At 38.9% G+C, this 21,828-nt stretch overlaps 3 protein-coding genes across 5 annotated transcripts; all 3 read right to left on the bottom strand.

Moving 5' to 3' along the window:
* Positions 1 to 2,165: 2,165 nt before the first annotated feature.
* LOC133709924 (uncharacterized) lies at positions 2,166 to 4,418 on the bottom strand. The gene is made up of 5 exons (XM_062135884.1): positions 4,040 to 4,418; positions 3,337 to 3,493; positions 2,945 to 2,995; positions 2,619 to 2,711; positions 2,166 to 2,485 (listed from the first exon to the last, which is right to left on the bottom strand). Exons 1-5 carry the CDS (start codon positions 4,156 to 4,158, stop codon positions 2,408 to 2,410), a joined length of 498 nt encoding a protein of 165 aa, XP_061991868.1. The 5' UTR covers positions 4,159 to 4,418; the 3' UTR covers positions 2,166 to 2,407.
* Positions 4,419 to 5,705: 1,287 nt separating this feature from the next.
* LOC133710397 (ATP-dependent DNA helicase Q-like 5) lies at positions 5,706 to 12,628 on the bottom strand. Of its 3 annotated transcripts, none has more exons than XM_062136466.1 (21): positions 11,528 to 12,628; positions 11,382 to 11,435; positions 11,174 to 11,283; positions 10,797 to 11,009; positions 10,638 to 10,716; positions 10,312 to 10,365; positions 10,134 to 10,208; positions 9,945 to 9,998; positions 9,335 to 9,379; positions 9,144 to 9,238; positions 8,918 to 9,047; positions 8,691 to 8,789; positions 8,319 to 8,374; positions 8,132 to 8,234; positions 7,629 to 7,757; positions 7,096 to 7,262; positions 6,930 to 6,954; positions 6,717 to 6,832; positions 6,407 to 6,552; positions 6,215 to 6,301; positions 5,706 to 6,093 (listed from the first exon to the last, which is right to left on the bottom strand). In XM_062136466.1, exons 1-19 carry the CDS (start codon positions 12,614 to 12,616, stop codon positions 6,465 to 6,467), a joined length of 2,781 nt encoding a protein of 926 aa, XP_061992450.1. In that variant the 5' UTR covers positions 12,617 to 12,628; the 3' UTR covers positions 5,706 to 6,093; positions 6,215 to 6,301; positions 6,407 to 6,464. The 3 variants fall into 3 exon arrangements, with proteins under 3 accessions (XP_061992450.1, XP_061992451.1, XP_061992449.1); XM_062136467.1 differs by having other exon boundaries at positions 6,219 to 6,301; XM_062136465.1 differs by having other exon boundaries at positions 5,706 to 6,301.
* Positions 12,629 to 14,305: 1,677 nt separating this feature from the next.
* LOC133708227 (uncharacterized) lies at positions 14,306 to 21,828 on the bottom strand. Its single transcript, XM_062133686.1, has 6 exons — positions 20,737 to 21,828; positions 20,518 to 20,626; positions 19,553 to 19,673; positions 18,620 to 19,429; positions 16,090 to 18,094; positions 14,306 to 15,253 (listed from the first exon to the last, which is right to left on the bottom strand). Exons 1-6 carry the CDS (start codon positions 20,927 to 20,929, stop codon positions 14,805 to 14,807), a joined length of 3,687 nt encoding a protein of 1,228 aa, XP_061989670.1. The 5' UTR covers positions 20,930 to 21,828; the 3' UTR covers positions 14,306 to 14,804.

The following is a 21,828-nucleotide window of genomic DNA, read 5'->3' as shown; positions in this document are numbered from 1 at the left end:
TAAACTAGGGAATCTGTTGGAGTTGGAGAAGAAAAAGAAACTAAAGGTTTGACTTTTGCTTCCCTATAATACAAAAATTATAGGGAAGCTGTTGGAGTTGCTCTTACACCTCCTATTTACTTTTTAAAAAGTAAAATTTGCTAAGTAAACCGCTTTCAAATCTCTAACTTAACCTTAATCATAAAAGAAAATTTTTGGGAGCATTAAAGATGAGTTAGTACGTGCTCCCATAATTATTTATTTACCACAAAATAAACTTGAAATTGTTCAAAAAAAAAAAAAAGAAGAGATAATTATTGAAAAAAGATAGTGTAACTAATTAACATAAATTTATTAGGGCTTTTTCAAGCCTACTATTTCATGCTTAATTATGGATTTTCAAAGCTTAGGTTTTATGGTTTATGGTTGCATGCTAGAATTTAGATAGGTTGCAATATTAAATTTGTTCACGCTCTATTCTTTTATTATTTATTTTTGTCTTATATGCCGCTTCACAAACTTATTTGGTTAGTTTACATGAGGGCTCTCTATCCCCCGTTTCATGATCCACAAGCCCAAGAGAAAAACATTTGTATCATAGTTTTATTTTTATATAATTCGCCAAGTAATTTTAAATGCATTTTCTCTTGATTTTTTCTTTTTTAAAAGCTTTTATAAACAAAGAAAATGAGAAATATGAAATGAGAACTAAAATGGAAATGAATAATTAAAGTACTATAAATGTGTTTCCATTATTATAAATCTTTGCGGAGAAAAAAAATATTTTCCTTATTAGTTTGCTGTCTTTAACAGTCTTTTTGTATAAGGATACATATGTCATTGAATAATTAAAAATTGAGGGAGGTCTAGTGAGTAGATTAAGAGGTCCCAATAGAAACTCTCTATCCTTAATGGATACCATTTTGATTCTAGATTTTCATCAATACTTCAAACAGTTTTATCACATAGAAAGCCATTAACTAAAAATCGGTCCCCAAAAGTAAACTTGCAAACTTGCAAAATTAGAGTTTTGAAATTATAAGAAATTTCTCCTAAAATACTAAAACCCTAGCGCGCCTCCATGACCTACTCTCTTCTTCAATTGACATTCTCGCTCGTCCAACTGCACCGCCATGCCAAGCAGGCCTCTGGCTTCGCCGGTATGCGTCGTGTGGTCAGACAGGACTAGTTTTTTCTAGGATGCATCTGGATGATGATCAAGACCTGGATCCGGTTTGGTGATTAGATCGATTTTGATTTGGTTACGGGCTGGCGAGGGGATCGGAAGCTTTTGGCGAGGGGTGCAATCTGATGGGATCTCGATTTGGCAGAGGATATGCTCAAATGCAGATGGGGTGGCTGTGTGGATTGGTTATGGCGACGGGATGAGTTTGGTTCGGCTGGGTCGATGTGCGCTGGTGGGGTGGTCACCCTGTGTGCGACTGAGACGGCGACTTCAATGGCTACCAGTGGCGGCTTCGACGGCGTTTTTGGCTCGTGGTACTAGTGCTTTGCTCGTCGCCAGGGTTCTGGGCTGATCCTGGTGGTTGGGTCTGGATGTTTGGGCTTGTCCTTGGGCTAGGTCTAGTGGTCATGTTGGTTGGACCCCTTGTTTTAGTTTTTTCTAGTGGACTTAGGGGCTTCTGCCTATTCTAGCTTTTTCTCTAGTTTAGCCTATCACATGGATTTTGGTCTTTGTCGGCTTAATTATTAGTTTCTCTAGTTGTACACCAATTGCTCTAGTTGTACACCAATTGAGGTCTCTAGGCGACTAGATTTACTATTTTAGGGGAGTTAAGTTGTGAGGGTTTGGGTCATTTGATTTTTAGGCTCGAATAAGTGAGCCTCATTTTGTTTACAATGAGGGTTACCTGTCATACTGCTTGGCGGCTTGTGTCATTTATGATTTTAATGTGAGACAGCATATAATGTACATGCTTTTTTTTTTAATGGAATTATCCTTTCCTCAAAAAACTAAAAATCGGTCCCAATGCAGGAGCCAGAAACAAAGGTTTATTCTTATTTTAGGAATATATGACTGAAGATGGGCGCCCACTAGCAAGTTCATTAGACGTGCAAGAACGATAAAAGCATATTCTAGTTTATGCCTTGGATACAAAGCAAAATATGGCACCTTCATCGGATTTGACTTTTTGTGCATGCTACAAATTGTTAAAACAAGACTATTTCATCACGAAAAGCTATCAAGTCGATCAAATTTTATCAGCAATCTAGCGTTTATACAAAATGCAAGGGCATGCTAATTGGATTATGGACAGGAAGACCTATATTCAATTTTGGCAACGAATAAAACGCATATGATGAGGGATCTGCAAATGTGCAATCCAAACATATAAAAGGAGATGTGACACTAAGAGATCCTGTTACATTGTATCACTATCTATGTGGATGTCAACCCATTTGGGCATCACGTATGACTAGCAGTCAAGATTATAAAATGGCCAATGGTCGCTGTGACAATTCCAAGAATTCCACCAGCAATAACCTGTCAAACGGAAACAACAATCATCATAAAAAAGGTTTCTTTTAAGTTTATCATTGTAGGTTTTAGTAGTCATGGATACACCAATCAAGATCCATTAATCAATTACAGAGGCAAATTAATGCAATATGGAGACCTGAGGGGGTGTGTGGCCAAGAAGTTCACGCAGTGGTCTGCTCTCAGCCAGAGGATGCTCAGAAGGAAGTTCATACACAATTTGATTCAGAACCTGGAAAATATCCAATGTGAATACGTATAATGAAATCAACCAAACTTTAAAATAGGATCCTAATGAGGCTGAATCATTTTAAGAATGTTTATAAACCAGATAGCAGCCAAACAACAAAGCTTCTATGAAGTCAATTCTTGGATAAAGTGTGTATTGACTGAGGAACACAATGGAATGAAGAAAAGTGTAGCAATGAATTATAAGAAAAACCCAGAGAAGCAAAAATATCAAACCTCTGCTTGGCGTCCAGCCTGTAATCTTACACCAGTTGCATCATACATCACCTGCCACCAGATTTTCTACGTTAGAGATCCCCATGATGTATGAACTATGTAAATTCAAAAGCATAGACATATTCTACATTAGAGATCCCATGATGTATGAATTATGCAAATTCATGAGCATAAACATTTTCTACAGTAGAGATCCCCTTATCAGTTTGTCTTGAAATGTTTAAGACTGAATATGTAGATCGACATGCACATACACACATCTCAGCTGCCAGCATCACATGATTGTTGTCCAATTAAGATGTTATACAGGCACAAAATGATGTCTTCAAAGATAACAATGGAAGGCCAAATGCTTTTTGCAAAACGATACAAAATAAAGCGAGGGATCTTACGACGCATGCTAAGATCAGTGCAATTGCAAAAAGTGATCCACCAACACCCTCTTGAAACCCAATGGCTGCAGCAATAGCAGTAACAGTCGCAGAATGAGATGATGGCATTCCGCCGGATCCAATAAGTTGCTTAATATCCCATCTTCTTTCCTTGTACCTGCAAATCTATCAAATTTTAAGACTCTTAGGCTACACAAATTATTGACAATCACAAGTTGTCAAGAGCATCTCTGCTCTGTTTTCACGAAACGGAAAAACAACAAATCCCCCCATCAAGCTTTGCTCTACAGGGGTTCAGTTTCATATATAATTTCGAAGGAATCAAATGGCCATTCAAGTATTAGAATGTGGCAAAACTTTAAACTCCTGGTAAGTATCTTATGAATCTATGACATTCCTAGCCAATGGAGTTAACAAATTTACCAAATGAAATGCATGCATGGCTTGATTGGTAATTGCTTAATGCTTATTGCTGTTTTGGTTCAAGTATTTCACTTTTCACATCAAGAACGAAGATCTGGGCAATCATTACTCGACAAAAGCAATCAATGGCACAGTTCAATTCAGCATCTTTTTCTCTCCACAATCAAGAAAACCAAGATTGTAAAGCTAACAATCTAACATGGCATTACAAATTGAAAACTAGGAACTGGGTCAGATCCAAAATTGAAGAACTGGGTTCAAAAGACAAAGAGACAAGTACCAGGTGGTGAAGAGCTTGATGAGCTGGGCTGTTGCGAAAGCGATTAGAGAAGAGAGAAGAGGGTAGTTGGTGAAGATTGAAGTCGACGAAGACGATGAAGCTGCCGCCACCTCACCCATCTCCTTATTTCTCCTTGGTTCAATCCAAAGTTTCTGACTTTCTGAGGTAAAATTCCAATCCAATCGAAACCCAGAATCTGAAATCTCAAATGGACGTGAGAATTGAGAAGGTTTTAGCCTTTTGGGTGTCTTTATATGAAAAGGAGGGAAGCAAAGGTGGGTTCTTTGTTGGTAGGCTTGTTTCTTTGAGCTGTTGTGAATAAACAGAGCTATGGGCGAGTCAGGTCTTTGTTTTCTTGGTCTGACATATTTGGTTGCTTCCTTCTATCTTTCTTATAACTAACGGTCTTTGCCTCTTTCTCTATTTTATTTCTTAAACTGAATTAAGTGAATAGCGAAATGAATATGCCTCCCAACTGTTACTAGAATATGCCCATTATGGCATTCATAGCTCTTCTGTTTCTCTTGTATGTTTTCTTTACTCTTTTTATAGATTTTAATAAGATGAACACCATGAGTGAGCGTTAGAGTTGTGCAAGTTTAGAAAATGGGTGGTCTCAGAATTTAGTTTTGGTTTGCCACTCCGGGGATGTGCTTATGTTTGAAAATTAATCATTATAGTTTTAAAGAATAATTATATTCTTAGTTTCGTTGGCTCGAAAACATTACTAATTGGGAAAACTTTTTTTTTTCCTGCTTTGTAATGAATGGTGTAAGAGCAAGTCCACCCGTGGGTCACTTACTATTCACTGCTTTTTATGTATATTTTCACTCTCTGGGTCACGGGCACAATGTATTTCGTGTCCTGGGTCACTTTCTGGATCACCAGGGTGACCCAGGTCTTATTGGAAACTGTGCCCGTGATCCAGATAGTGGAAATAAACATTAAAAAGCAGTGAATAGTAGGTGACCTGATGACCCAACGTGTGAACTTGCTCTGATCATACCCCATCAATTTCAACAACCATTTTTGTTGTGCAGGAGTAGTCACTTTTTGGTTCAGAAAGTGTTCAATAGTCATGCGGTCTGTATAAATCTTGAAGTGGTGGCCTAGAAGATATGGCCTCCAATGTTGGACTGCAACAACCACAACTAACATTTCTTTATCATCAACTGACAGTGCTAAGTGTCTTTGAGCCAAGGCTTTACTCATGAATGCAATGGGGTGTCCTTGAGGTAGCACGGCATCAATGCCCAAATCAGAAGCATCACACTCAATAACAAACTCTTTTGAGAAATCAAGTATAGCCGACACAGGTGTAGAGATGAGGCCCTTCTTTAGTTCCTCAAAAGTTGATAAAGCTTTGTCATTCCATTAGAAAGCATCTTTCTTCAACATGTCTGTCAAAGGTTTGGTTATGATCCCAAAACCTTTGACATATTTTCTGTAGTAGCCAGCTAGTCCTAAAAACCCTCTCAATTCCTTAAGAGTTCTAGGTTTAGGCCATTGCTTGAAGGTCCATCTATAGTTACAAAGCAAAGTTGTTATTACTTAGAACTCTTATGACTATTGATTCTAATGTTATCAATTTCTATAAATAAAAAAAATCAATAAAGTTTAATATTTAGACCTCAAACAAAATTATAGAGACAAATAACTCCCACAACAGAGCGTCGGATCAATAGATGTGAAAGGGTTATCAAAAGAACAGTCCAAATTACTCAAAAACAAGGAATCAGGTAGGATTATCTGTAAAATTGGCACAATAGAAACTGATTTGACATTTCATGATAATACGTCCAATTTACTTTTGTTTAATCACAATTGAGAGTTAGAGTAACTTCCAACTTTGCTTGGCGCCTCTTCTTGCCACCTTGCGTGTACAGAACTCTTGCATAATGGCTTTAGGACTTTTTGATCACTAGATTCATTATTACAACTCGAACCTGCTCGTGTATTCTGCTTGGACCATATATAACTTAAAATATGGTGTAAACTATTTTCTGGGTCATTAATCAACGCCTCTGTCCATGTAGATTTTGGCTTTGCCTTTCCTGTTACAAAAAGTAATGCCTTCTAGTAGGTGCTGATGTATTCACAAAAGTTGCCGACCTTGGCAAAGCCTTGGCTGATACTCGATACATAGGAGAAAGATGGGAGCAGCTTAATGCTTACCTACCATAACATGTATAGCACCAGAGTTGAGAATTCATCACTGTTGAGTCTGTTCCATGCTGGTTGAAGATGTTGATCTTTTCCAGACTGGAAGAAGGGAAAGAAAAAACATATTTCTTCAATCGCAGTGAGCAATTAGTCGGAGAGAATCTAAAGAATGTATCAGATTGAAAATTCCAACTCTTATATTACCTTCAGTAGCCCTCCTCTGGATCACTAAACAAGAAAGGATGCCTTAGCTCTAAAATGGCTAGACTGCATCCTTCCTCACAAAATTGATCAATTCCGCCTTTGCTGCTTCCATTACCGCCTGGAAGTCTATATGCGTATATCTTCCCCTGCAATGCAGATTAAACATATCACCTCAAATTTGTTCCTGATGAAGGACATACTTCACACCATGTAAAAGTGCATCCACAAGCAAGTGGTTCAAATACTTCAAATCGAGCGGCAAATCAGAAAACTAAAATACAAATTTTGGAATCCATTTTATTATACATACCAGAAGTGAGTTTTAGACCAAAATGCAGAAGCATATGCTGGACTTGGAATGCCATGCATGATCCTTGCAACAGCTCTGGGGGTGAATTTGGCCTGTGAATTGCTCCGTAGAAAGACCTGTACAGCCAAGAAGAGCCATTATCTTAGATTACCAATGCCAAGCATGAGCTGCCTCTAATATTATTCAACTATAAGTGAACTTGTAGGTTCTTACTTTTATATCTGCTTGCAAAAATGGGCTGCACATGTAAATGGTAATGCCATCAGTACTTAGCATGACCAATAAAGCATATGGATAGAGCAGGGTGATTAGAATGGTTTAAGTTTCAAGAACAAAGTTATCTGGTATAATGATATCATTATTGAAGAATTGTACCAACCTGCTTTTACCCATCTTATTAGGGACATCAACATTATCTTCACTGAAATACTCCAAAATCTTCCTTTGCAAACATAGTGTTTGCTGGGCATCAGAACAACCTTCCATCTTCTCACAGTTATTAACAGCAGAGACTGCCGCATTAAACATTGCATCCAACTTCCGCACCTAAATTATAAGCAGACAAAAAATCAATGGCATGCATTTGCATGCATGAATGCACAGTGCGCACATAAACAAAAATAAAAGAACTGCACCATCCACTGGATTCTAACACCCGAGAAGACCTGGTATGTTTTTCACAAAATGCTTTTGTGGGTAGGGGCACTTTAGCAATACTTTCAACCCGTTTCCTATGGGATGCACTATTACAAAATGACAATGACAAACTCTGACAGATCTTCAAGTACAGAGTGATTTATAGTTTTATCACTTTATACCATTATATTTATACTTCCTCACTGTTGGTAGTGTTGTGCTTATTGAAATCGACAAACAGCTTTAACCTAAACTGGGTAACATATTATCAATTACCTTACAACTTTCAACCTCTGATAGCCATTTTGTAAGCTGTGCTGATAGAGAACAAAGATCTGCAGGGACCTCCACAATTGTATAACAGTAGGCTTGGTCCTTCACTTCATATGTTACTTCTCCTTTCAACTAAAATAACATCACAAAGAAAAGAAGAAATAGCAAAATGAATATTATGGAATGAATAAAGAAGGGTAAGGGGAGAGAGAAAAGACGAAAAGTAAAATTTTCAACCTATAGTAGATAACACAACACAGTATCCCCCATTCTATAAATTTAAAAGCATCCACAAACTTCAAACATGTCCTATGAACCATTCCAATAAATTGTTTGATACAGTATTTAGGGTGGGATATGGTTGGAACAACTCCTATCAATCAACGAGGGAATACAGAAATTTAAAAAAAATAAAAGGGACATGATCCAACCTAACCTTTCCTTTCCCTTTTCCAACTCAAATAGTAGTTTTCTTTCAATTATAATTTGCTCAAAAGTATACAAACCTTTAAATTCTGTAAATGGTTTGTTAGGATGGTAGTTGTAACTCCAATGCTATTTGCTATAGTCGGTATGTCAAACACACATTGTCCATGCTTAGTCTCAGACCTGAAAATTCTCGTTAAATGTAATTTGGTTCAGCACATGTTTCTTGTAAACACAAGATATTAAAGAACCACTAATTAAACTTACTTCTTCAGAATTGCTGCAATAAGAACATCCTTTTCAGCAAGCAAAACTGGGGAAGTCTGCATTCAGACATCAAGAGGTCAACTTTGCAATGTTAGAAGTTACAACACAAAGTTAAGTGACCAAAGCATGCGATAAAAAAATATGTGTTTTATCCTACTATTGATCAGGTGCAAGACTGTATAGTCTCGTCACTAGTTACTATTTTTAGTCAAACGAACAAGAGATTCATATAATCTATGATCTCGTTTATGTTTACAGCTATTCTATGGAAGAATCTCCACATGCTGCTACTAAAATCTCCTCACAATATTCACTGTGCAAGTAATAGAAGTCTTGGGGAAACAGAAACCTCAAATTATATTAGCAGCCTACCTTATGAAAATTCAAAATGCATGTTACATTTATCTCTGGAAGTAAATGCAAATACTGCACTTCACCCAACTCCAACTGCGTTAGAATTGTGAGCATCACCTGCCAAAACAAATACAGCAACTGAGCATCTCAGTGCATGAACTCTTAAACTCCTAGTAAGGGACATCTTCTAGTTAAGTTGACGTCCAAATTCAGAATTTTGAACAGAAATAGCAGCAGGGAAGGACCTCTTCTTTCATATCAAACTTGCGGGATGCAGTTTCTTTAACCAACGAATAAATTTTTCCCTTCAAGTTCTCATCACTGGTGAATACTTGGCAGAGGAATTTGTTTACCACATATTCATCCACTCCATCACTGAAAAGACAATATGGAGAAGTTGTGAGCCACTTCTAAGCCAATGAAACTTGGATAGAATGAAGCTAATAAAAGATGTAACTCATATTTAACTACCTATACATAAGACTTCGAAGTTTGTAATATGTGTTGTCATCAAAATAAAGATGGCAATAGGATGACCTTCCATCCCGTCCAGCTCGTCCGATTTCCTACATGATTTCATCGTTCGTTTTGTTAAAAAATTCAGAGAAAAATAACAACTTTTTGAACAGGCATTTGCTCCAAAAAAAAAAAAAGAACTCTACCTGAACATATTCCTCCAAGCTTTCTGGTAAGGTGTAATGAATCACCTGAGAAAATTTGCAATCTATGACTTGTAGAAATCTATAAGCATTGGCACAATAAAGCCAGCAAGCATAGAACAATGCCAATATGTCATCATGAATTAAACAGGTGCACACGTGTGCCTGTGGGTGCAACAGTGCATGCAAGACGAATTAACAGGGCAAGCTGAATGGATCATAACTCTTCTTTCTCAGCTAGAAGTACCAGTTAGTTTTTGCTGAAGTTTCTAAAAAGTTAGGAGCAAAGGGCACACTTAACATCAGGCTCCTATCTGTGCGCTCCAAAAATTCATTAAATACTATTGATTCACTAACATAATGGAGTTTTCACTACACACGCTAAATGCTGTGTTTCTTAAGTTATAGTGTGAAATCAATGCAATGAACAACACTAATCTGGGAAAGACAAAGCAGAGAAAATGGGTAAAGTGTATCAATGACCTATAGAACTATTTGGAGGAGGAGAAGAATAAGGAAGCTGGAGAGCCACAGGAGTATGATGTAGAGGAACTAAAAGAAAAGTATTTAGTAGACGAAAAAAAAAAAAACAGTATGAGTGTAGTTTTCTTACAGAGCCAATATCCCTCTTGTCAAGGCCCATGCCAAAGGCCACAGTCGCAACAACCTTCAACCAAAATATACAAGTCAGTAACCAAGAAACTGAAAGTTGAGTTTGCTCCTTGCGGAGAAAGAAATGGTGAAAATCTTCATAGTATAAACTTGAAGACAATTCAGGATCTAGGCTTGATAGTGCTCTCACCACTCTAATTTTGTTAGTAAAAAATAACTCCTGCACACGCGTACGATCTTTTGAAGGGATACCACTGTGGTAACTCTGAATAGCATTTTACAATAGTGTTGTCAGATGTTAACATTCAACATCAAGAGTAGTTGAATACACATTGTGTATCCTGCAATTTAGAAAATGGAAAAGCAACCTTTGCATTGATATTGTTGTCACATAAGTATCTGCTTATCATTTCTGTTTCAAACTGCAAAATCAGAATGCAAGAATTAGTTTCCACTCAATGTCAAAGATGTGGACAACATTCATCCAAAATAACAAGTATTAAGAAAGCATGTTATTCATTGCAAGGAGGTAATAAATAATCCTTGGATGCAATTATTTAACAGTATTTTTTCCACTCCCAATATAATTAGGAGTTAGGACATATATGCCTGATGAAAAGTTTATCCTAGAAACCACCCGCTTGAAAACAATGTCTGTACAAAACAAGAAAGAAGATATCTAATGACTGTGTACCTGAAATTTGCAGTAGATAATGATGCTCTGAACATCCTTAAAGGAAGTAGACTTGATCAACTTCAGCAGATCTTTCATTCTATTTTAGTCACAGCAGATTTAGTTAGTTCTATACGAAAGCTGAGACAGAAGGGAGGAAAAAGATGTATTGACACTTGCCTATTTCCACTTGATGACACTGATAGTTGTAAATTATCCCTTAGGTTGGCTTTTTGAATGAGATTGTTTGGAGGAATCTCTAAAGCTGACATGACAGAACTCAAAGTTGTGGCTGTGGCAGTAGCTGTCATTGCAAGAATGCAGTTCACATTGAGCTTCGCACGAAGCATAGAAGCTCTGAGCCTCATGTATGATGGCCGAAAATTGTGTGACCTAAAAAACTTTGAAAATATAAGTATTTGAGGTGAATTACATGCAATGAGAAATTAAGTTCAGGTACAAAAGAGGGACGATAACCAAACTACAAAACTCATTTATTCACACATCCAAAGGCCAAGAAGGCAACCGTTGGTGCAATCCTCACACTATCCACTCACCATTCAGATACACAATGAGCTTCATCCACCACAACAAGAGATATAGGAGTGGCAGAAAATATAGACAGGAATTCTCCATTCAAGAATCTCTCTGGGGAGACGAAAAGCACCTACAATATAATCCACAAGCCTTAGCTCTCTTTAAACACTAGATACGGTAACAACTTGAACACCGTACCAGCGCATTCAACTATGTTGATATACTCACTTTTATGCCCCCTTCTTGAACCAGCCTAATCGTCCCGGAAACTTCTTCCAGTGTCTTAAAACAACAAAAACAATCACATTAGACCTCACTAGTTCTTGAATCCGAGACTACATTCAAGCAATGAGATAAGGGCAAGCATGATCTACCTGACTACTACAAAGAAGACCACCACGAATCATATGAGGAAGCTGCTTGAGCTGGTCAATCATCAATGCAATCAATGGACTAACAACCAAAGTCACCCCAGGTAAAATCACAGCAGGCAACTGATAACACAAAGACTTGCCGGCACCCGTCGGCAGAACAACCATGGTCGAATCTCCGGCCAGCACCATCTTGATTGCCTCCAGCTGCCCATCTCGGAACGAATCATAGCCATATGTCAGCCTCAACAGCTTCACCAAGTTCTCATCCGACGGCTCACTCCGAGCCGCCGCAACCGCCTCTTCAAACGCTTCCAGGTTGAATTTCTTGGCTCTTTTACTGTCCTCCTGGCTCCGAATCTGTTGCTCTGCAATTGCCTCTGTAACCGAGCCATCTTCATCTCCTTCATTTCCATCTTGCGCTGTCAATTTTCTTTTACCTTTCCGGTAAAATTTCCGACGACCTGAGGAACTGGTACTTCCTCTTCTCCCCTTGTTCAGAAACTTGCGCTTCCTTCCGTTCAGGTTGAGCTTCACAAAGTTCCCTTCGGCTCCTCCTTTGAGCTTCACCGGCGGCAAAGGAGCATTACCTCGAATCAGATTGACGTTTTTCTTCACAATTTTGGCTGAAACCCCAGACCTGTTAGCAACTTCAACTTTGGGCTCCGGCGGCGGCGGTACCCAATCGGCGGCAGAATAGTTAGATCCAGAGATACCAGCCTCCGGCTGAGGCTTTGGATTCGGCGGTGAGAAAGTAGACGGCGGGTCGTATGTGTCCGGATCGAAATCGATGCTGACACGTCGGTTTTTCGAGAACGACGGCGCCGATTTGGAGAAGTAGCCGGGAGTGACGAAGGAATCGACGGTCGGGATAGCGAGGGTTTGACCGGGCGGGCGGCGGAGTATCTGGAAAGGTAAATCGGAGGAGAGAAGAGGAGACGGGTCGGGTCTGGCGGGGGCCGGGGGTTCGGAGAAGAGCTTTTTGGCTTTTGAGTTGGATTGAGAGGACCTAGGTCTGGAGATAAGGGTGGGCTTTGGCCGCGGCGGAGTGGCCGAGATGTGAGAGCCGTCTGAGTCTGAATCGGACTCCATCGTCGTCAATTGGTTCAAAGAAAAATTGACTGCAATTTCAGGTCGAGTATTTATCCACCTATGATTTTCCCGCCAAAAATTTATTTTATCATTAAATTGATTTTCCCGCCACTGCTAATCTTATTTCGATAATGAAATTCACACTCTAATGTTTTTACAATGGGATAATACTTGGCTATCCAAGCCAATAACAAGCGCACACGTGTCTATTTAACAAGGATAATACTCATAGTTTATTGCGGTTTACATTCTTGTCAAACATTTTTAGCTGGTTATTAGACACGTGTCCTCTTGTTATTGACTATGGTTAGCCAAGCTGGTTAGTGAAGTATTATCCTTTACGATCCACATTTTTTTTTTTTGAGTAGTGCTAGGGATCCCAAAACTTTGTATCAAAATTACTTATCAAATGACATGGCACATGCCATATCAATCATCAATTTCTTTAGAATTTCTGTTGACATGGATTTCCTTGTTGGATATAAAATAAATTTCATGTTTTTTTTTTTAAGAATTAAGAAAACTTATATTAAATAAAAGTCACAATTAAACAAAATACCAAATTAATTTAGAAAATGAATAGATGCAGTTGTTATAGAAAGCTGGCTCTCTGCAACCTTGATACCCAGATCAAAATATATATTAGAAAAAAAAAAACAATTCCCACATGAAAGATTATAACTGGGTCTTTGATGTTTGAGTTTTGAATTGATCTTTGTGAGTTTTCTTAATGTCTTTCTTTATTTCTTTCTTACCTAAAGCTTTTGCAAGTTAATGAGGCCTTGAAACCATGGCTTATTCCGGTCGTCATTGGATAAATAGAACTGAGCAGGGATGAGATCAACTAGCTTGTCCATAAATTGAGAATGTTGATGGATAATAGACTTCAAATAAAGAATTGGATAAGAATCAATATTGGTCTCTCTATCCGTTTTATTCTTCATCCTTTTCCCCATTTAAGCAAGATGAAGCCAATTAACGAATAACATTGGCTGCTCTTCACGAGAAGCAGTGTAATTATATTTGTAATTGCTTTGATTTTTGTAAAACATTAGGGTTTTGACAATATACAAAATATTTTCTCAAAAACATTCTGTTTTTAAATTGAAAATAAATAAATCCATGTCATTGTAATTTATGGAATGATATTGATGAAGTGTTGTATGCCACATCATTTGGTACTCAATCTTGGTATAAATATTTGGTGTCTCAAGCATTTTCCTATTTTTTTACTTTTTTAATTAAAATTCTTATAAAAAGAAAAAACTTAAGTTACTAGAGACAAACTTTTAACTACTAAAAAAGAAAACATTTATTCAAAAAATAAATAAATAAAAACATCACCCTTCAGATTACCATCTGGTTTAGGATTAGAGTTTAGACAGCTACTAATAACACCCTTCAGAGAATGACGGTTATCCGCGCCATTGTTCTTAAAAACTACGCTTTGACGCTAACATAGCATAATTATACGTTAGATCAGAAAATCGGATATATATATATATATATATATATATATATATATATATATATATATATATAATAAAATATAAAAAATAAAATAAAATAAAACATTATTGTAGAGGGTGCGCAATACTGCAAACTGTGAGGACTAAAGCAACGATATCTATGAGCTCAGATTAGGGTCCAATTTGATATTAAATCGGTGTACACATCTATGAGCTCAGATTATAATCCGAAAAATAGGACCCTGGAGGGAAGATTTATTTATGCTTGGATAAGCTATGAATAAGATGAAGGTAAATTATTTGCAAAACAATCATAATGAATATGAATGAATGGGTTCGCATTCACACTTACTCTAATGGAGGAACTGAACCAGAGCAGGGAATCAATCACTGATTCACTAACAAGAATGTGGGAACTGGAGGCTGGAGCAAAACACAAATTAAACCTCCAACAATGCCTCTATCTCTCACTATTATCAGCCTAATGACAAGCGAAAACTTTACAATTACGTCATCAAAACAGCGTGGCATTCTTACAGATATATAGGAACCAACCAACACAAACAATTGGCAACTGCCCAAACAGCCCTTCCAACATTTAAATCACTAAAATACTAGTACTCGGCGGCATCATCTCCTCCATGTAGGAACCGCTGAACGAAGTGGCCATAGTGTAAGGCGGGGGCACTGTAAGCAGGACTGGAACGAAATAAATACTTTCACATTATCGTGCAGTTGCACTTGGACTCCAGCTTTGGGGGCTTCATGCCGTCTGCCTTGTTAGGAGGAAGCCCTACAGGGCGTTGTTGCAAAGACTCATCAACATTCTCATTCTCATTCTCGTCATTCTCAGTCTTACTTGCAGGGGGTCCTGCATCTGTTTCCATCCGCTTTTGCCTACCCTTCTGAGATTTTACAGAGCGTCTACTGATGGTTCTGCCACGTGATTCCTTTCTCTCGGGATTGGATTTCCCCAATATTGTAACTGTAGGCTGTGAACCTTCTAATGGTACTGACTGCTCCTTTTCTATTGCTATTGTTGCAGCCTGGTAGGCCAGATCATGGACAATGGAGCTGCATAAGAGTATCGTATCAGTTGCCTCTTCTAGTGTAAGGCTTCTTCCCCTGCTTCGGCCTTGAGACTCTACCATTACTGTTGATTCCTCTTCTGAAAAACATACAGAACTTGTCAGCTAATCACTCTAAATCCATATAAAAACTAAGCTTAAAGCACAAAAGACACGTGAGCATGAGAGAAACAAAATGCATGTATGGGTGGTCACCATGGTTCTTTCAACAACTGGAAATGATTTGGAACGCCAAAATATTCACAGAATTTTACTGCATATTTCAAAACATCAACTCTGCAACACACTCACAAGACATGTTTTTAATCTTGAATTTTTAAATTGCACTTGAGATGGATTTCATAGCATCCCCAAAGTCAGACAAACTATAACATATGGGCATGAAAACGAGAAGGTGATCCTGTCTACTATAAATAGTCAGGTAACAAATGACCACTAAATGCTCCCCATTTCATAAAGCACACAAGGAATATAGAACATTTTTGACATGGTTTCTGTAGTCAGTGCTCAACAAATAAAGCTTCGAATAATATGTCATACTTATTCAATTTTATTGGAACGGAGCAATTAGTCAAATATTGAAACATCGGAGAAGTGGAGGTAGATAATAAAATTGTTATGAACACTCCTAAAGAGTCAATCCACTCATTCCACTTTCTTAGCGAGTGCATGGATTGCAGTGTAGAATTACTTTTCCGGAGTCTTACTAACATCCCTATAATACAAGGTGAGTATGAGAAATAAAAATCAAAGAATAACAGACAATGTCCTTAGGTTGCACTAGAACACAATTTTCCTGGGGCACCCTAATGGCAGCATAGGTTCAAGCTCCAGTTATCTCCTATAGTCCTATCAAAACTTTAACCAGGGGAAAAAAAAAAAGTATCACTCAAATTATATGCAATACATATCATACCTAGGATGCAATGTGCATTATTGGTGGTGTTGATCTCTGGAATAGAAGATGTCAGACTACTGTCAGAAAGATTTGGAATTGAAGGCTCGTGAACCTCCTCCATGGTACTCTTTGATTCAAGTGAAGCATCATCGCTACTGGAACCAGAGGTGCTGTGATGACCCCTTTCAATTCCTATTTCAGATACTGTAATCACAGAGCTGTGATTAGTGATCTCTTCAACATCCACTCCATTAACCCTACTGTTTTGGATGATATCTTCCTCGTTCAATGAAGACTCAGGATCTATAGCTGATACTTCTATATTTGTGGCACTCCTCACGTTGTTTTGCAAGTCTTCACTGTATCCATTTGAAGTACAATTTTCACAATTGGGAAACATTGCTACTGTATTGTTCTCTAACAAACTGTTCGCTGCATGGCTCGACAGTTCTGAAGTAGAAGCATCAACTCTTGTACTTCTAACAGTGATTTCCTCATCCTCTTCTACAGCAGTTGTTCTGGTAGAAGTTGTGGTACCATCTGCTTCCATACAGTCTGAAGTTGGCAAGTGTTCTTCAGATGTTGTGTGCGTACCATCCGAAACATCATATTCCCCATTATTAACAGTACCCTCGTCATCAATTGTGTCTGAAGAAAGACCCAACGCTTCATGAGAATAGTTTGGAAGTCCATAGGAAGATGACCTAACTCTTTGGTGCTTCATGCTTGTATCATGTCTAAGAATCTCCATGTCTGATAACCCAATGCTTTGAGGCTTCATGTTTGTATCCTGTCTGTGAGTTTCCATTTCTGATTTCTTGCCACTCAACTGCCGCTGGACACGAGCCTCCGTTTGTCTAGCTGGACTAAAATCAACTGAAGATGAAGCAGAGAAAGTTCCATGCCCAATGGAGCTTCTCATACTGTTTGAACTATCTCTAGCATATGACAGATCCTCATAAGGTATGGCAGCGGCTGTGAAAGTCCTACCCTGAAAAGCAGCCCCCTTGCTACTGCTAGTCCTCTTCAGCAGTATGGAAATGCCTGTACCTTCTGAAATGTCATCCCTCATCTTTGAATAGTTGTTAGAATGATATAATTTCTGACCGCCAGTGTCACTATTAGGTGGACCACCACCAACAGATAATGAGCGCGCCTCTTGCTGCTTGGAAAGCCCATCCTCACCACCCTTGACAAATGGCATTGCAAGAGAATTTTCTTCTAAGCCATTATGGATTCGCTCATTGTAGGTAATTTGGCCTTGATCAGCCTTCTCTTCACCATGGGAATTCTTTGATTTCTCCAGATGAGTCACCTGTGGAGATCCAGGTACAACTATCACTGGTTCCATTGCATCTAAAGGCTTTTCTTCTTCCAAATTTTTTACAGACAAAGGTGAGGAGTTTTCAGGAACTACATCTCTCTCCAGAATCAGGACACTCAGAAGTTTATCTTTCCTACTGCATTCTGGACAAAGTCTAATTTTCCATTCCACCTCATTAGAAACATAGTACTTGCACCCACATTTCAAACAAAGTTCCATGTCTTCTAAACTATCGATTTCAGAAAAATCACCCTTAACATGAGGATCTTCAGAAGTTTGACTGACTTCCATCATGATATTGGGATGGCCAGAATCTTCAGAATCAGCAGCTACACACTCAACTGTAGAACTTCTAGTGAATTCAATGTCATCAACGTCGTGTGATCCATCATGGCTATCATGCCCAGTGCCTTCATTCACTACATCCATCTTATCAAAGGCAAAGACTTCGTCATGACCATCAGAGTATGGCACCTTCTCAGACTCAATAGCCATATCATCCTGGTTGTGATCACTCCCTTCAGTATCAGGTGCAACACTTGTACCTATATCAGAACTTGCATTGCTGCTAGTTGTGACTGAGGAGTTCCTGGAAATCAGAGGACGATGCACAGAACTTGATTTTCCAACATAGAAGGTGCTACTCGGAACACTGGACAAGAGTGGCCTGAACATGTTTTGAGGGGTTTTCCGATGATCCTGCACAACATTAGAGACATAACACCTATGAGATATGTATTGATATACTATGAACAGAGACATCATAAAAGAAGGACCAGGAGAGGGACTCTAACCATACTGGCAACCAATATTACGAACATGACTCCTATGAGATATGTATTAGTATACTAATAAAAAAGTAGTTAATACATTAACGGATGCTTCTGCTCCATATTTCCTTACAAAGAGACTAACCATACTGGCAACAAAAATTGCCAGGAGAGGGAGAAATTAGATTCAGTATGCTTCCTGTGTTCAGTAACCTTTTATAATTTCACTTAAACCAACATAATAAATGTTTACTTGAAGTAGGAAAGCAGTGCACACCACAGACACTAAGAACTGAAAGAAGAATAGAACACATTTGCATCCAACCTGATTTCCGAAATGACTAAGCAACCACAGATAGTAAGAACATAGCGCATTAACCACATATTCACTGGTTATTTTTTATTAAATCAATTGCATCATATCAACTGTTAAATGAATTAGATCAGAAATTACCATTTGTCGAATGGCAGAATCAAAAGATCTTTTTGGAGCAGAAGATGAGGACACCAGTTTGGCCGATTTCTTTGAGAACGCCACAGCTCTGTTGTTTGAGAAAGCTGAAACTCTTTTCGGAGTTGATCTGTCTAAACTGCCCACAGGAAGAGATTGCAGAGAGTCCAGATCATCGTCACCAGAAGAGGCAATAGAACCTTTGCTCTGAGAACTAAACGGGTCTCTATCATGACTATGAGATGAACTGACACTTCTTGAAGCAGTTGGAGACATTGATTGCCTTCTGTATCCAGATGCGGGTGAGGAACCCCTCCCACTTCTAGATGCTGGAGAGGAACCCCTCACATATGTTGCCGGTCGATCAGCAAGAGAAGTGCGAAGGTTGGGAGGTGCATCACTGGAGAAGCCTGGAATATTTGTTTGCCATGCTTTTATTTTCGGTGATGCAGAGTTCCCTCTACTTGTCGTTACAGGAGAAGTCCCCCTTCTCCCCGGTGGAGCCACAGTACTACTGGACCCAGTGCTCATCCTCCTGGGAGTAGGGGTAGAAGACCTTGGAGCAGGGGATGGGGATTTACTAGGGGGAGTAGATGGTCTCCGTGATGGAGTACCAGGACGTGATGAAGTAGCTGAACGTGATGGAGTAGCAAGATGTGAGGGAGAAGCAGGACGTAGACTTGGGGTAGGACTGGAGTTGCGTGCTGATGATGGCCTTCCTCTTGACTGTAATGTACTATTCCCGGAACGAGGAGATGGGCTTAGGCGACTGGGACTAGCACTACCCCTGCTGCTTCGGTAACTCTTCTCCATCTGCAAAGAATTCGGGCATCATGTAAATCATAGGAAAACTGAAGTCGGCATAATCTTTTGGAAATCTTTCAGAGTCTATTAAGGAACATAATTGAGTCCCATAAAAACAAATTGACAGCCTACCGTGGATGATCTTGATATAGAAATAGGTTGACTTCGAGGTCTCCCCCTCTGTACCGTAGTAACTGGTGGTGGCTCATCATCCAAGGATGGAAAAAGAGGAGTGTCGGGAGGCGTTAATAACCTTTAAATTCATAACACCAGATCATTTCATCAGTACAAAGAGGGAAACAGGAGTGGACTCCTGATACTGGATGAAAAGCATCATGAAAAGAACAAAACTGCAATGTATTCCTCATAAAACAATAACCACATTGATTTTGCTCTGTGATTAAATAGACAATTCCAGGTAGCAAAATTTCGGCTCTTTGTCAGAAAGGAAAAGGCCAAGTGTGGCGAGGTGTTAATAACCTTTGAAATCAATAACACCAGATAATTCATCAGTTACAAAGACAGAAAGGACTACAGATACTGACTGAAAAGCATCATGAAAAGAACAAAAATGCAATACATTTGTCCATAAAACAATAACCTATAGTCTTTGCTCAGTGATTAAATAGACAATTTCAGGTAGCAAAATTTAGGCTCTGTGACAGAAAGGAATAAGCGGAGTGTGGGGAAGCGTAGATAACCTTTGCAATCAATAACACCAGATCATTTCATCAGTTACAAAGAGAGAAAGGACTACTGATACTTACTGAAAAGCATCATGAAAATAACAAAAATGCAATGTGTTTCTCCATAGCAGAATAACCATATAGTTTTTGCTCTGTGATTAAGTAGACAGTTTCAGGTAGAAAATTTCGGCTTTTTGATTAAAAAGCTTGAATTATAAGCCAGGTAAGATGCCAGAATAGTGAAATGGATAAATTCACTAAATTTGAAAGTTAACAGAAATGCATGGATACAAATTGATCCTAGAAGCAGTTAAATCGTGTCTTTAGTAATTGAGAACACATCAGCATATTATAAAACTGGTCAGCTAGCAATGATAAACTAAAGAATCAGATAATGGAAAATAAACTCACCACTCGTAGTCATTTTTCTCTTCTTCCGCATTAAGCAAGTCACTGCTCTCCCCCCGAGTAGGAATGGCGATTCCCAGCTTGAAATCCGAAAATTGCCTCAATTTCGTAGCTGTAAAACCAAAAACATAAATGAAGCCCTGTCAGCGCTGGTACCAGTGAAACAAAACAAAACAAAAAAAAAATCTCCAACCAAAACCATAAAATCAATGTCAATCTTACAAAATGTGTCTTCAAGATCATCCGACTGAAGCAAGAAATCCTCTTTCTCTCGGGTCTGCATTTCGTTGAACAAAGCAAGATCTTCATCTTTCCCTCTCACAATCATTCCACTCTCGAAACTCCTACCTCGTCTATGCTGATTCCCTCTCGGCTCTCGGCCTGGAGAGGACCTCAATGCCGGAGAAGGAGGCATCCCTCACCACTAAAAGCTTCTCAAACTCAAAACCGCCACCCCAATCTCTCCAATTTGAAGCAGCAACCCATCATCATATACAACCAAAAAAAAAAAACTTTAACCGCCTAATAATTGCTCCGACCGCTTCACCCAAGAAACCAAAACCCTCTGATTCGTCGGCGCCAAATTGCACCAAATTAACTCAATTCCAGTTACAAATGGGAATCATACAGAGCACGACCAAGTCAACTGAAAGCCGAAATCTTTGAATACAAAAATTGTTATAGAAACTGTACCATTCGAAATGCAGAGGCTCAAATTACACTCCAAACCTAACGAAATTAAGATCTTCACCGCCTAAACCAACCTCCAAAACCCTAGATTTCGCCAATTGCAGACACCAAAACAGAACCAGCCCCGGCCCCAAAAACCTAACTCACACTGCAATTCAGCTCCCACTGACCACTCTACACCTCCACTGAACTCAAAACCACAACCCCGAAATTCATCATTCCCAAAACTACTTACTGCACTCGAATTACCATCACCAGAAACTACGGCTTCACCAAAACTCACTGTGACTACGATCCCGAAACCTCGAAGCTTCAACTCCAATCGAAACGCGACGAATGCCGCACCAGACACTCGGATCTAGAGCATTCACTACTCCCGTCTCTGCTCCCCGGATCGTGAAGAAACTAAAACGGCGTCGGATCGGCGGCGAAAGACGGCGAGTTTCGGGGAATTTACTCTCCTCCGAGACAATTTTTTGACGCAGTGAAATCGAGAAGGTTAGCAAATTGTTATCGTCGTCTAGATTTGCTTCTTTGCTCCGCAGAAGCAAAGCGAAGCTTTCATTTTCAGAGCCGTGAATATTTGCTTTCCTTTTTTCTCTTCTCTACCTGTCATTTGCGCTT

The sequence above is a fragment of the Rosa rugosa genome, chromosome 5 (genome assembly GCF_958449725.1).
Source record: "Rosa rugosa chromosome 5, drRosRugo1.1, whole genome shotgun sequence".
NCBI lineage: Eukaryota > Viridiplantae > Streptophyta > Magnoliopsida > Rosales > Rosaceae > Rosa > Rosa rugosa.
This window is presented reverse-complemented; position numbering and strand designations above follow the sequence as displayed.

Coding starts and splice junctions, on each gene's coding strand:
- LOC133708227 (XM_062133686.1), bottom strand. CDS start 20,929: ATGCCTCCTTCTCCGGCATTGAGGTCCTCTCCAGGCCGAGAGCCGAGA. Junction 20,627..20,736: donor TGATCTTGAAGACACATTTT/GTAAGATTGACA, acceptor TTGGTTTTACAG/CTACGAAATTGAGGCAATTT. Junction 18,095..18,619: donor ATTCTGCCATTCGACAAATG/GTAATTTCTGAT, acceptor AATGTTGTGCAG/GATCATCGGAAAACCCCTCA.
- LOC133710397 (XM_062136465.1), bottom strand. CDS start 12,616: ATGGAGTCCGATTCAGACTCAGACGGCTCTCACATCTCGGCCACTCCG. Junction 11,436..11,527: donor GTCTTCTTTGTAGTAGTCAG/GTAGATCATGCT, acceptor TGTTGTTTTAAG/ACACTGGAAGAAGTTTCCGG. Junction 9,048..9,143: donor CTTCGAAGTCTTATGTATAG/GTAGTTAAATAT, acceptor TTGTCTTTTCAG/TGATGGAGTGGATGAATATG.
- LOC133709924 (XM_062135884.1), bottom strand. CDS start 4,158: ATGGGTGAGGTGGCGGCAGCTTCATCGTCTTCGTCGACTTCAATCTTC. Junction 2,712..2,944: donor AGGCTGGACGCCAAGCAGAG/GTTTGATATTTT, acceptor GATATTTTCCAG/GTTCTGAATCAAATTGTGTA. Junction 2,486..2,618: donor TTGGCCACACACCCCCTCAG/GTCTCCATATTG, acceptor TCCGTTTGACAG/GTTATTGCTGGTGGAATTCT.